Consider the following 15,202-nt stretch of genomic DNA (forward strand, 5'->3'; position numbering starts at 1 on the left):
CCACTATTTCGGCTGTATACACTGATAACTGATCAGATAATCTTTTGGAAATAGATATTTGGAACTCAGGGACATACACACCAATTCCCACACACTCCTGTTTGTTCTTAGAACCATCTGTATATATGTTGACATAACTGTAGTAGTTGCTTCACAGAAAATCAGTAACTATTGAGCCTAATAATAATAGCCAAGATTCTATAAAACACAAAAATAAAATATAAATGTTCTGCTAACAAACAAACAAACAAACAAACAAAGACATACATACAAAACAGCCTTAAAAGTCACAGAAACAATTAAATGAATTCACATTATCTCATTTGTAACATAAAATAAGTAACTACAGTAAGTAGGTTAACACATACGAGGAATTTGTCTTGGTTTTATGTTGCATACATGTACATACATCAAAATAAAACAAAAATTGGAGCCGTAATAAAAAAATATGTTAAGATAACTATAATAACATTAAGCATATAGCTATATTTACATTGAATATGGTTGAAATATAGGTATGCGTTTGGATGAGTGGAGCCAATGTCTCTGCACATAATGAGGCTGTTTGAGAGTCAAGATGTGGATGACTGTTTTCTTATCTGCATACAACAATTAGTAAGGCTTTTCCAAGCCAATTGAATGCGAACTGAAACATCATGGAACTGGAACTGACTCATTGATTCACTGAATGTGAACTTTTTTGCCCATATAAGTGATTTTCTATTTCTATTCTATTTATGGATTAACAGTGAAAAAAACAAAACAAGAATCAATCATAAGTCTATATTTGTCAATGCTCTTTGCCCATTGCTTATGCATTGCAGAGGAGACACCCTGTTTCCATTTCTCTTACCACGTCTGCATATTAGAGTTCAGACTATAAATCTGGAAGTATGAAAACTCCTCTCCCCCTCTTACTCTTCTTCTTACAAATCTTCCTTTGGCAGCGATATTCCTAATTGTTTGATTGTTTGTATTCCCTCCTTTTTGAAGTAATTAAAACATTAAGCCTCTTAGATCATGTACATGTGGAACTGCGTGTCATAAAGGGGCCAAGGACAAAACAAGGACTGATCAAAAGAGTTAGCTTCACTTCCAGCATAAAATTAAAATACATTATTGGATTAGCTGCACTGTTAGATTTCAGCATATCCAGATATAGATAAATGAACACATTCATATTGTACGTCCCAAAACATATCACACACAAATGAAATGTGCTCTACCACACTAATTTGATCATGGTTGTTACAATTATATTGTTCAGGAAGTGGACATCACATTGTATTGCTCAGGAAAAAAGTCTGTTAATTTTAGAATTTTTTGTACATTTGAATGTTCATTTTATAAGCACATTCAAGTGTACAATAATATTGGAAACAAATAATTCTTTATTCTAATAATATGACAATAATATTATTATTGTGAGGAAAGATAGAAATAATGACTTTTTCTGTCAATCTCCCTCTTATTTCTGGAATTAGTTCCCCCTCTTTAATGTTCCATCATTTATTTAAATGTCTTTCATTTTGTCTTGTTCACATTAGGTTTGCACGTTGAAGTTATCAAAACAAGTCTGAAAATGTTAGCATTCATTGCAAATTCATTCAGACTCCCAGCTGGAATGATACGAGTTTGTTCTTAACTTAACATATTATTTATTAATTTATTATGTGTATCTATATTCTTCCTCTTTTTCACATACAGAATCATTTCACCCATGGCCTTTAGGTATGCTAATGTAAAGAAAACAACTATTAAACACCATACATTTTCTTTGATTGATTTTGCTCTGTGTTTACTGCACATTTGAGGCTTTTTCAAGCTTTTCATTCAGATGTATTCATCTTGATATGATATAAATATTCAGTTGTTGTTTTGAGGCGATGGATGGAGCTGAAAATATCCAGATTCGGAGGTATCGAAGGATGCATCTGCTCTCATGTGCATATCATAACTGCCAGGAGGAGGTGCTTATCTCACATTGTGCAGGAGCCTGACTGAGGAGCTGAATCACAAAACACTGTGAATATGTCCCCTGTTATCAAAGCCTGTGCCTCTCATGATTTAGCTGCCCTGACATTACCACATTATGAATGACAATGGAGCCCAGCACAACAGAGCTGGAAATATACTTTCAGAAAACATAATAAAAAGATGAAACCCAAAGATATAACACAATTCATGCCATTTTCAGATCAGCTCTGCAATTTGTCAAATACACAATCTCAGCGGTTGAACTCAGACAATTGGAGTGCTGCTCTGTAAATCACACTGACAATAGGGTGTGATTACCATAATCTGTAAGTCTAGAGGTATTTGATTGGAGGAAGTGGGGTCATATAATGTGTTGCTGTTGGTGCTTGCCAACAATGAGACCTGAAGCTCATCGAAATCTGTTCTTCAATTCATGATAAAGGTAACCATTTTTTGTATTTGTTTAATTCATCTACCATATCTATTCTGACCACTGTACTGTGCTGCAATGCAACTTAATACATGTAGGCTACTTCGGCTAAAGTTCATTTTGCACTTATTTGTGCTTCAATACATCTCAAAGACAAAGATTGTTATATTTTTTTACTGACAGCTTTAGTTACTTTAGGACTACATTGTGCATTCCCTTTCTTTCCATTGAAATCCATGCATCTCCAGATTTGTTGATTTCTAATTTGTATGTTGCTCAAAAAAAACAATACTTTACATTAGCATAACCCTAAAAACACGACTGCAAAATTCACATAAAAGTACTCAGATCTTAAGTAAAAATAATTATACTGCAGTGCAGAAATACTCTGTTACAAGTAAACATCCTGCATTCAAAATATTAAGTACAAGCAGCAAAATATACTTCAGAACCTAATCTAATTATCTCACTGTTGTTTTTACCTTTTGATGCCTTCACGTGTCTATCATTTTCATTTTGCAGCCGGTAAAGGATGAAATAACATTTATCATTTTGTAAACTGTCAGGTATGTCCATCCATAATAGTCCATCATAATGTTTTAGTTGATGTCATTCTTGTGTCAATAATATGAACCTGTAAAAGTAACTAATGTTGTCAAATAAATTAAGTGTAGTACAAAGTACAATATTTGCCGCCAAGATGTAGTAGAAATATAGCATAAAATGGAAATATTCAAGTAAAGTATCAGAATACCATTATTCATACCACAGAGGATTTTTAATTTTCTCAGTATGGTATTCCTTCAACTGGGAGTCCTTTTACTTTAGTGAAGGGTCTGAATTTGAGTGAATCTGATTTTTTCACTGCTAAAAATATGACACCTGAAGCTCAGAATGACTTGAGGTTTACGTGTTAACTTGACAAAAATCCCAAGCGGCAGAATGTTCAAGTGGCAGAGCACACACTGGGAGATGCAAGCACACAAGTCAAAACAAGGCAGGTATCTCTGGAGAAATTAAAAGATATTTCTTTAATCACAGAGACACTGTTGCCATAGTTGTGATGAGAGGCAAGCTGTTTCCTGCAGAGGGCGTACACTTTGACTAACACTGGATTAGCCTCTAGCCAATCGGGATGCTCAGGAGATTATTGAAGCAGCTTCTAAAAACACCACTCCACCCTGTGTCAATGCTCCAAGCGAAAGCGAACATCTCTGGGTGTGGAGGTCAGCCTGTTGCATGCCATGACTGCGTTCTGCCGGATACTTCTCCTGTTATCTGGTAAGGAGAGTTTTAACTTTGTGGCGAAGCTTAAACTAGTGAGGAACTGCTTGATAAGTTATTTCTAGGGCCGAAACAGGGCTGCAGGTAAAAGCCTCGAGGAGGAATTACTTGTGTTTACCTATGCGGCAGTGATACTGCCTGGTGAATTTACTCCAGGTGTAACCAAAGTCCGATTTAAGTGTTGATCATATTTCACATTGTTAATCCGAATCTGTAAAGTAACTAAAGGTATAAAATAAATGTAGTGGGGTAAAAGTACAATATTTACCTGTGTAGTGGAGTACAAGTAGCATACAATTAAAATACTCAAGTAAAGTCAAATGATCTAAACATGCTACTCAAGTACTTGAATAAATGTACTTAGTTACTGCCCCCCCTCTGAGGCAGAGTAAAGCTTTCTGGTGTTCATGAAGTGTGAGATGTGAGTAAGTGTGAAGTTAAGTCTTTTTTACTGTAACTGGGGGTTTCAGAGGGACTCTAGAAACACGTGCATGTGAAAAAAAGTGCATACCTTTCTAGATAAAGATTGCCACTAAGTTGACTATTTATTTGTTGAAGTTTGTTCACAAAATAGCATTTGACAGTGATGTATGATGCAGAGATTGAATGACGTTTATGCAGATAAGAATATCAGCACTTCATGGTAGCAGAGTCATGAAGCCCTCAAATAAAAAGGAGATTCAGTAGCCACTTACAAGTTTGACTTTATACAGTTTTTTTGAAACACCTAGTTGCAAAACAGTCGTGTAACAAATCCTAACTGCATTGGTTTCGTATCCTATACCCTCATTGATTTTAAATGGGTTGGGGAAATGATGGAAACACCTCTATAATGCATACAATTGAGGAGTTAAATCAGCTTTATGATAACTTATGTGCTAGTTATCATAAAGTGAAATCATAAATTGAAATAACACAGCACATAAATTATCATTAAGCTGATTTAACTCCTCTCTTGAAACATAACATAAAACTGGTCTTCATGAAGGTAGGATTTACTGCTGGACTGTGTGTCAGGCTGGATTCATTCAAACTTGGTGTACCTACAAAGATGGCAAGGGGTGGACAAAGAAAAATAACACCAATTTCAGTTTTCACAAGTCCAAAATAATTCAAGTTAACGATATTATCAGAAACATATTTAGAACTTTTTGAGAAAACCAAGCTATAAGTCAAAGTTATCTTTTACTTAATTTTTTTGTTTATTTTCACTCTTTTTTTGGCAAATTTATCACACTTAAAATACATTGTGTAGAAAGCTGGAGAGAGGAAAGTGTACAAAAAGTGATAAGATTGATGATTTAAGAGGCGCTGGGTTGTTTTCATGATATTTTATGGTATATTTTTATTACTTAAACAAATTAAATAAAGTTGTTTGTCAAAAACTGGTATTTTGTGACACATTTAAATACCACAATAAAGTCTTGATTATAGTAAATTTGTTTGAGGGATAGCAATTTCTATTATTGTGTTTGCCCATGAATATAACCCCATATTTATAAAACCTTACCACAAAAACACATCCAAACAATCTGGAGTATTGTTAGGCAAGTGAGACTTGTTTACGGGACAAGAGTTTGTTCCTCCTCTTTCTTGACTTTGCAGTGGCTGTGGCCCCTGCAGTCACACACAGGTCCCAGCGGACGAAGAGAGGCTTACTGGAGCTGGCGGGAGCCATCAAATGCAGCACGGGGAGATCCGCTCTGGCTTACGTGATGTATGGATGCTACTGTGGACTGGGGGGACAAGGCTGGCCCAGAGACAGGGCGGACTGGTGAGGCCTCCGCTTCAATTTCATTTTTAATCACACTGTTTAAAAAAACACTGTCTGTCAATTCTGTGTTTTTACTTCCAAGGATATCTGGACACATGATGATAGTGTGTAGAAGGCTGTAAACATTCAGCTGTCCCTATAAATGGACTAACTATATATTATATGATGCAAAGGATCTAATTCAGGATCCAATGGTGATGTTTAGACGTCCCCCTCCGTGGGTCATGCCTGCACATTATTTCCTCCCCTCCGTCCCCCTACATCCTGCTCCTGCACACACACACAGTTTCCGTTTCTCAGTGAGTCGTCTGAACCACAGATGCTGTGCGATGGGTTAAAAGGAAGGAATGATGTTTAAATTGAGCACATTCACATACCCCATTGGGAACTTCAAAATAAGCCCAAGAATTCCACACCCAAATCCTAATTGTCTATTTTTTTCCTTCTTCGCCGCAAGCCACCAAAACCCCCTCAAACCAGGGAACTGCTAACTAGCTGTTGTGAAAACTCATGTGGTGATCCTGTCCTGCCTTTTAAAATAGCCATGGTGTTTTTGAAACCACAGTGCTGTGACTACACACCTACTGCTTTCTTGACCCGGCCTTGTGTTGTCTGGAGTTCAGCCTTCAAAATAAAACTCATATCATGTTGTCCATCACAGGTGTTGCCACAGACATGATTGCTGTTATGGAGATGCAGAGCTTCTTGGGTGCCAAACCAAAACAGACCAGTATCAGTGGACGTGTGAGGACAAGAAAGCGGAGTGTGGTATTGCATTATTTTTGTGCTTATGCATGCATAATATTTTGTGTTTGTGGAAGTGAGACAGCTGCTGCGCACATAATGTTCTGTACTTTGGTACACCTGAATGTGAGACACAGATCAGGCTCTGTGTGTCGATGGAAAATTCTATGAAAAACATTCAGCTGATTGGAGGGTAAAGCCCGGATGTTTGTAACATATATGTAAGCCTCCATAAACCGCAGTGATTCCTCTATATAAATAGACTGAATAAGGTTTACACACTCAACTACCAGAAATAGTGGCCTGTTGACATTCTTGAAATATCTCAAGGTAAAGGAAATTATCACAATTTCTGTTCAATAGCCACATTTATTTCATTTTCAGAGCAAATGAACAATTAAAGAGGCCTTATTATGCTTTTGGGGATTTCCCTTTCCTGTAGTGTGTTATATAGGTTTCTGTGCATGTAAATGGTCTGCAAAGGCTAAAGTCCCTCTCCCACACACTCACTGTGTAACACTCATGCATCTATTGGCTAGCGCCTCACACACTGTATGTGATAGGCTAAGCGACGTGTATTCTCTAAGCGGTTGACCAATCACACCAGAGCCAGCCAGCTAACCAATCAGAGCAGACTGGGCTCTGGTTTCAGACAGAGGGCGAAAAGAGGTGCTGCAGCACAGGCAGTATGACAAAAATAAAGACCTTTTTGAACATTTAAGCATGGAGACATGCCACAGAAAAGGCACACAATACAAATATGAACCTGAATGAGCAGAATAAGTCCCCTTTTAACAAAAATGCATTAGGCTGGACAAACTAAGACGGACTCACAAATGTTATTAAGATAACTTTAAGGAAAAATCCTCTTCTCAGCTTGTCACTCAAGGAAGATATGTTTGGTCTTCATTGCAGATGATCTGGAGGACAAATGTGAAAAGATGCTGTGTAAGTGTGACAGAAACGCTGCCAAATGTTTGAGAAAAGCACCATTCAACCGAAAATATGCCTTATGGCCAGATTTCCTCTGTGGCCACAACCATCCAATGTGCACTATTTACTGACACAATATACAGTAAGTGTTTGTCCTCTGCGCCTTTTGTAATTAAAGCATTTAACATTAATCATGCTAATGGCATAAATGTCTGACTTGTATTGTTTTTTTTACTGTTATCAGACTCTTGGATTAAACTTGAAACCGATAAGCAAATGTGTAAAGAGTTTTTGCAGGTACCTTTTGGATCGAAAATGGTTTCATAGAAGACAAAATGATCACACGGTGACTGCCAGGAAATTAGTGAGGGTAAGAAGCTGCACTCAATGAAAAGGCAACTTGATCGTTCCTTTGCCGAAACTCAGACGATACTCAACCCGAGGTCAGATGGGAATCTGGGAGGGAACGATCAGATAGCCGCTGCTCACAACCAAACTGTTATTTGTTGAAATACTGTGCAGGGCATTGCCCCACTTACATGTCTTGAGTTGACACAGCTTTTTTCTGACAAGTGTTGATTCAGTGGGGGTTTAAAAATAGGGTTCTTGGACATTTGGAAAGCTAAATTGAGGTTTTCCTGCTTTGCTATATTTGAAATCAACTGGGACTCTCTATTTCATTTTCTCCCACAAAAAAACCCATATATGAAATATTTTCTCTGAAACTCTTACATGTTAATTTCCTTTATTAATAGCATCACTACACTCTTACAGATTGTAATACTTAAAATGACTTTGTAATCAGGTCTGCAGAATAACCTGCAGTCACTAAATAGCTATGAAGTGATCTCATATGACCGCATGTGGTATCTTTGACTGTTTCTTCATCACTTGGTTATGATATCATGTCTAGACATTGGCCTGCAGATGGTGCCATATTCACAAATAATAAACTTGAAGCACACTGACACAACAGGAAATTTGCATTTATAGGAGCATCCTTGCACAATAAGAGTCTTAATATGACTAACAATAATACTACAATTAGTATTTAAATATATAATTGGGTGATTAAGCATAGAAGTTACTTGTGACCTGTTGTTGACTGAGTGTTTGAATGTTTAAATGCATTAAATTAGGTTTATTTTGGTCCACCACAGTTGGTTTTGGGTTTGGTTTGGGAACCACCCCTACATCAAAACCAGTGAAAGTCCCACTCTCAAGTCCAAACCCCATTTCCCCTCTGACACCCAGTAAACATGACCACCCGGCTATAATCAGAGTAAAAACAGCCCTCCCAGATGTGTCTCCTCGAGTGAGGTTTTACACTGCGAAGCTCCGTCTGGGAGTTCACACGGGAAACACAGTTTCTTTGTTGAGTGAGAGCACCGCTTGTGAGTGTGGACTGAAATGGGAGATGATGCCGTGGTGCATCGACCAAAGCCCGGGACTGGAAATAAGTATCTGGGTCATGGCCCACAAACACTTGCCTGATTGTGTCCAACCTTCAACGGGCATGAGCTCTGAAGTTATGGAAGTCATACGCCTCCATCCTAGAGGGCGAAGTCCCACTTCCCTGCTTAAGTGTTGTTTTACTTCTGTTCGAACAAGAAGAAAAAGGTATGGTAATTATGTAATACAACAAATGTGTAGTTAAAGTAATAATGCTATGGAAGCCAACAGGTGCCATGTTTTTTTCTCTTCCTTTTCTTCAACGATACACATTTTGCATTTGTTTGTTTTGTGATTATCTGAAATGAGATTGCTGTTTCCCTCTGATTAAAAAGTAATGATCATGATTCAAATATTTTATTTCCTCCGTTAATAAAATATGAGTCAGTTTTTTTTGTTTTCTAAAGTTTAAAAGTTATTTATGTCCTTTTCTGGAAACAACACATTTTTACCGAGATGAAGAGATGCAGGCCTGTCATGTTATGTTATTAAGCTCTTTTCTTGTGATATCAAATTGATTACTTTGTTATGTTATCATTGGTTAACAAAATAAAATGTTCTAACCGTGGCGTTTTGGGGATTCCATCATATGTAAACATCTCATCTTGTATAAAAGGAAAAATCCACTAGCCTGTTATATGGAAGCCCTCAATGGCTATGGTTCAGACATTTTGTTTTTCTGTTTTCCTTTTTCAACAACTTGGAACATTTTATTTCTGATCTCGAGGTTACAAGCCATTGATGTCATTATTTTGGAATAACAATGTTGTTTTCCCTAGATAATGGGAGGATTTTCTTGACAAATGTCAATCAAAAAATCCTATAATCAAACAATTATCTGGAATCTAGATCAATAAACATTTTGATCTAGATTCCAGATAATTGTTTGATTATAGGAAAATAAAATGAATGAATCATGGCCTAAATGAAATTAGCTCTTTTTCTTCGCTGCAGTACATAATGAGTCTGTACAGCAGCTGTTTGAATTCATCCGATCGGAAACTGAAATGATATATCACAATTGTAGGACCTTCCTTTTATTTAGCATTACTGAGGCTTGTGCTTTCTCAAGAAAACATATCAGAATTTTGAATGTCACAAAAGAAACTGGTTGCAGGTTTGGGATGAACGTTCCCAACATAATTATTAACATTGTTTTGTCAGATTTGTCTGATTCAATCCTGCCCAGGAAGCTGTCTCATGAGACTGTCTATGAAAGCAGGATGAATCGTGGTCCTTTTTTTTCTCCCTGCTGCTGTGGTGGTTGATGAGGACTGTCCTCTGTCTCTGCTGCCAGTGAGTGGCCTTTCAAGGATTTCAGCTCTTGACTTTAATGATGATCCCTCTCTTGTCCTCTGTTCTGTCGCCAATTGCCGACATCACACCGTCTGTTTGTGTGTCATACGCATCCTATCTACACCTTCATGGGACTGGCTGTTCTTTCTATTATGGATCATTGCATTACTGAGCACATTTTAAGTTTTCTTTTTTTCAAAACGAATATCATTACTTTTATTGATACACTACTGTATACATTGTGATACACACCTTTGTACATGTTGTACATGAGTATAATGTGCACACTTTTACTTCTGTATGTTAATATAGATATTAGTATTTTATTTTATTCTAAAATAGAGCAGCGGTTACGGAATGTAATTTACCACGGGGATAACTTTTTTTCTGATTCTGCCTGCTAAATTGAATTACTGGCATAGAAACCCTGGATCAAAACTGACCTCATATGAACATTTTTGGAGCAGCGTGGCCCTCCTGAGGAAATCCTGTGATTGTGGAGACGCCCATCCACACATGTGCACGACAGGGTGGTCACAGTAAATGAGAGCATTCCCTAACCCCTGCTGGGCGAGCTGACAGAGCCTGTTCCACGCTAATTGCGTTCTTTAATCAACTGTTTGGCTCCCCAGCCGAGAGACAGATGGCACACAACGAAGTCCTGGCTTACACAGCTCAAAACATAAACAATAACAACCATGTGCACACCAAAGTATCACTTCCTACCAGCATAAGATTTGGCTAGTTAAAAATTGTGTGTCATTTCAAGTTTATTTCACATTGTTGTGAAAATTTACCAGGGATTAATTATTTAAAAGGAATAAATAACAACTGGAGAGATGTTGAATACACAGCTTCGATGGGATACAATGCCTTCTGTTATTGTATAAAAATCCATGTGTGGTTCAGAATGCTGCTGCCCACACTAACAAGGATATCAATGTTCCAACTGCAGACCTGCTGCCAAGTTAATATGCTGCTTGTTACACTCCCTTTTGTCCTCCTCCTCCAATTTTAGTCTCGTATTCTTTTTTTTTTTAAGGAATATTTTCATTTGCAAGTGACATGGAGACATTAGAAAAGCAACAACACATCCACTTGTGATTATGGAAGAAAACCTGCAACCTAATAGAAGCTTAATCACTTATAGAGTGAGAGGCCTTTATTTTGATATTGGCCAAACGTACATCGTAAACGTTTTTTACCAGAGACATTCGTTTAGTAATAATTTAGTTTATTTCTTATGTCTTCAGCAATCATTTTTAATTATACATTATTTCAAAATAAAATGTTATTAAAAGCAATTAAAACCACAACATATTTGGTCTGTTAAGAAGGTCATAAAACATAATAGTATAGCAATAAACAAATACTTTAGCATTAAAAATGTGTTTTTCTTTTCCTCTTCTCTTCTCTTTTTTTATGCTTTAAACTTTGTGTAACATTTAAAACTCATTAAATGTTATTTATGATATTGATATAAGATATTAAAGACAAAATCCTAAAGAAATTACACAAAACAAAAAATGTAATATTCTATCAAGATGTCAAAATATCATACCTAGTGTTGTTGACAAGTGTACCACCTTTGAAACAGTGATACTGCACAAAACTCAGCCAATTACATGGCAGTATAAGAATATAGGCGTGTACTTTGTTGCAATAAATAAGGTTGTTATACAGAATGATGTGGGCGTCATCTGTCGATACTTTAAGCTTCCACCAGGGGGATTGATTTACAGTATTGCAGTTGTTCAAAAAAAGGATGCAGACAAAAAAGGAAGAGAAATGGTCAAAAGGGTTTAAAATATTTTGGCATTGATGTAAAAAAGTTTTAACTTTGCTTACTGAGACCCATATGGCCAATTAGGTCCAACTTTGGAGGTATATGTTGTTTTGCTCAGGGAAGCACATTTTCTGAATGTGTTTTTTCCTAATTGGAAGTACAGTTCCATACAATGCCACCAAGGCAGTAACACTGTATAATGAGTGCAGATTCTTATTATATTGTTATACCTGGAGTTTAAATAGCAGGTGTGAAAAGGCAAGCATATTTAGAAGGGTCCCGATAATTGCTTTCCTAGCGTTGCTAGGGAAAATCCTATGAGACACATTCATTTCCACCAGAGTGTGATATGCATATACATCTACTTTTACAGTAAACATTCTTTTGAGATGAGATTCTTCTCTAATTTGACCAACTATAATTTAATCAGCTAAGGTTGATTCAGTTTATATGATTTAATCTTATTTTGTCATTCACTATATGTCAATCAATCTGTGAAAGGTTCAGCAGCAGGAGGGAACTAAAACAATAACAGGGGAAGGTGCTTTGATTTCTTCATATTTCTTTAATGGATTATGGGCTCATGCGTCATGAGTTGTATCACAGTATTAATGAAAGTATTCACTAGACACTATAGAGGTTACCATGGAGATGAGCTGCCGGCACTGCAGCATATCATACGTATATCACCACGGCCTTGACTAAAGCATGAATATGAATCAACTTTATTGCTGATGTGAAAAATAATTAGAGCACACACTCTGCATGAACAACATGTTTTCACCATCATATGGAATCTGAAGTTATAAAACATTGGTGCACTTTGTTTATATGGTAAAGCTGCTCATAGTCTGAAAAAAGTATAACTATTTTTTGAACGATGAACACATTTCAGAGCCAGTCATTTTCTACAGTAATATCTGGGTCTTATTTTGAATCGCTAAGGTATTGATTAGTTAAATGCATCATTTCTCCTCACAGTGATGGTAGATGGAGGTTGGGCCGGTGTAATGCTTTGCATTTTGCTGACTAAGTGTTATTCTAAAAGAACATGACAGCAGGTTCCAGGAGTTTCTTTCCTATCACCATGTGTCAGTTAACAATGAGTCATTTTAACAGAAGGAATATAATGTTACACTGCAGTGTGAACTAGATATGAGTCATTGTGGTGCTGCAACGACAAACGTTGCCGGGGAAACTGTCTGCTTCATGTCAGCCGAGTATGCAAAAAATGAAAGCAGGTGGCAATCACTGACCTTGGTTTATAACATAATCACTGTTTTGAGAGATAAGTCTATATCTCAACACAATCGTCAATTTAGAAGATTGTCAATTTAGAAGAACTCTGCCATTTCTACCTATCAATGTCAGCAGCACAGAAGAGTAGCACGTTTATTGGTTTAGAATACAGTACTTTTTCAACATAGCTGCATTTATTTGTTATTACTACACTGCACAATAAGTCAATTTAGATACCTTAAATGACTAAATATCATTTTGAAATTAAATGAATATGTTAGTAGACAGGGAAAAAATATGTAGGCAATGTTTATTCATACTGCCAATTCAAGACATTGTACAATCAGCGCTATTTGAAATCTTTTTGAATCACCACAGATGGGGAGAGTACTTGCATGCGTTCATTGTGTCACCTTTTATTACGAAGGTACCACGGTGTCGTACAATCGGAAATCACATGTTCAAAAGGCACGGACGGGGTTCGAACCCGCGATCTTCGGTTTACGAGACCGACGCCTTACCACTTGGCCACCGCGCCTGCGCTGAAGCCATGTCCTTGTTTCAATAAGTATAACAACTCCAAGTATCGCCACAGTTTACCTATAAAGGTGTGGTTCAAGAAGTTTAGCTATTGCACTCGACAGGGCAGCGAGGCTCGCCGTCCTCACTCCAAAACAAACAGGAAATGAGCCGCGGAGGAAGGCTTATAGAATAAATGTATTGCTTTCATTCAGCCACAAGGGGAGGCTGTTATCTTTCATGTGTGAACAACATGTGTCTTCCTTTTGAAGATTTCAGGAAGCAGAGGTCTCTTCTCCAATACTTCCAGTTTTCACAAAAAAAGCAGTGTCACTTCCATGAAGGTGAGAACTCGCTCTTTACCGTCTTTTCTTGATAATGTTGATAAACATGAAATGAGAGAGGTCTACTAATTAATAAACAAACAAGTGCAGCTAACGCTACGTCCAGGCTGTAAGAAAAATGGACACCGTCCAAAAAAGGTTTCAGGATGGGATATCACAGAATACGCTTTTCTTGAAATCATGATTTGGTGCGGTGAGCTGGGAAAAGTTACGAGTTCGATCTTGGGAACTTTAAATCACGTCTACCCATTGAATATGACTTGTGTTCAATTCTAAAAGTGTAAGAAAACATCATGAACATATAAAAACAACCACAAAACAATCAATTCCATGCCACCAGATGTACTTCCAGACTGAGATACATTTGCATAGCTAATTACTATGAGAACCAGTAGACTGCTATTATTATTTTCCTGAGAAATACAATATGCATGAAGCACAGACTGCAGCATTTCACTGTCTTTCTTTCCAAACATCAAAGATGAATGCTCGCCTGAGGGGCTTCTTTCTCTCTCTTTTTTTGGATCAGATATCCTAGAGGCTGTGTGAAAAATGAATAAGACTCATTTCCATTGGGAGTGAGTTAGCAGTGAAAATCACAGATGTGGAGTTCACCTTGACCTGCTTACAGCAAGGCGTTAGAACACAGACCAAAAGAGGGGGCTTCTCTTGAATAAACCACATATGTTGTTCATTTAATTCAGAGCACCTTGAAATGGGACAGTTTCTCAGAAAAAAAACGCCATTCTTAATTGCTCCATCTGTTCGAAACTTTTACCTAAAATAACATTTTATAGAGCATTATTGTTTATTGCACCTATGCAACTTATCTCCAAGTCCATAGGGGAAGTTTGAATTTTGACTGCAGAGCTGTAACTCTTCTTTGAAATTAATATTTATGTATTAATATGAAGATGTAGGCCTATCGGGCAAAATGTAACAGCCATAAAGCAATCTACAGAAACAATGATGATAAAAGAGGGTAAGCATCCTTAAATCAGCTTTTTTAAGTAGCTTGTAGTGCTTAGATAGATTATGTCACATGGAATTATCATTTTTAAGCAGCTCTTCTTAATTACAATAAACCCCAACATCACAACCTGAGAAATACAATGTGTTCCAGTCAGAGATCACATGGATCTGGGGCATTTCTTTTGTTCATGTGGAGAACAGTCAGCAGCAAACTCCCTGAGAGAATAAGAAGTATTACTGTAGCAATCTATTTAATTATTTATCAGGCGATTGCTTTGAAAAATCATCATATTTTGCTGTGCTTCTGCAGGATAAACCCCCGAGCCCTTAATATGTGGGATTATTATTTATTTCATTCAACCCTTTTTTTTTTATCAAGCTGTTCTCTCACAAGACCAAGAGCGAAACTAAGAAAGATTTTCTATGTCTGAATTCTGATAAATGACCAGCAA

The 15,202-nt window shown here is 37.0% G+C and overlaps 2 protein-coding genes and 1 non-coding gene across 4 annotated transcripts in view; 2 read left to right on the forward strand and 1 right to left on the reverse strand.

Moving 5' to 3' along the window:
* The first annotated feature begins 3,547 nt into the window (after positions 1-3,547).
* Positions 3,548-7,333, forward strand: pla2g10 (phospholipase A2 group X). The gene is made up of 4 exons (XM_063903036.1): positions 3,548-3,688; positions 5,297-5,465; positions 6,127-6,233; positions 7,125-7,333. Exons 1-4 carry the CDS (start codon positions 3,652-3,654, stop codon positions 7,271-7,273), a joined length of 462 nt encoding a protein of 153 aa, XP_063759106.1. The 5' UTR covers positions 3,548-3,651; the 3' UTR covers positions 7,274-7,333.
* A 6,048-nt stretch (positions 7,334-13,381) lies between these two features.
* Positions 13,382-13,453, reverse strand: trnat-cgu (transfer RNA threonine (anticodon CGU)). The gene has a single exon. It is a non-coding gene; the product is annotated as a tRNA-Thr (tRNA).
* Positions 13,454-13,705: 252 nt separating this feature from the next.
* axin1 (axin 1) overlaps positions 13,706-15,202 on the forward strand; it is a 33,058-nt gene continuing 31,561 nt past the window's right edge. For both annotated transcript variants that reach the window (XM_063904652.1, XM_063904653.1), the window contains exon 1: positions 13,706-13,778. The gene's annotated coding sequence lies outside the window, so the exon portion shown is untranslated. The remainder of the gene's footprint in view (positions 13,779-15,202) is intronic.

The sequence above is a fragment of the Eleginops maclovinus genome, chromosome 16 (genome assembly GCF_036324505.1).
Source record: "Eleginops maclovinus isolate JMC-PN-2008 ecotype Puerto Natales chromosome 16, JC_Emac_rtc_rv5, whole genome shotgun sequence".
Lineage (NCBI taxonomy): Eukaryota > Metazoa > Chordata > Actinopteri > Perciformes > Eleginopidae > Eleginops > Eleginops maclovinus.

What these genes read in the sequence shown, in the direction of transcription:
- pla2g10 (XM_063903036.1), top strand. Translation starts at nt 3,652, where the DNA reads ATGACTGCGTTCTGCCGGATACTTCTCCTGTTATCTG. An exon ending in CCCAGAGACAGGGCGGACTG is followed by an intron (nt 5,466 to 6,126) that starts GTGAGGCCTCCG and finishes TGTCCATCACAG; the next exon opens with GTGTTGCCACAGACATGATT. An exon ending in GGACAAGAAAGCGGAGTGTG is followed by an intron (nt 6,234 to 7,124) that starts GTATTGCATTAT and finishes TCTTCATTGCAG; the next exon opens with ATGATCTGGAGGACAAATGT.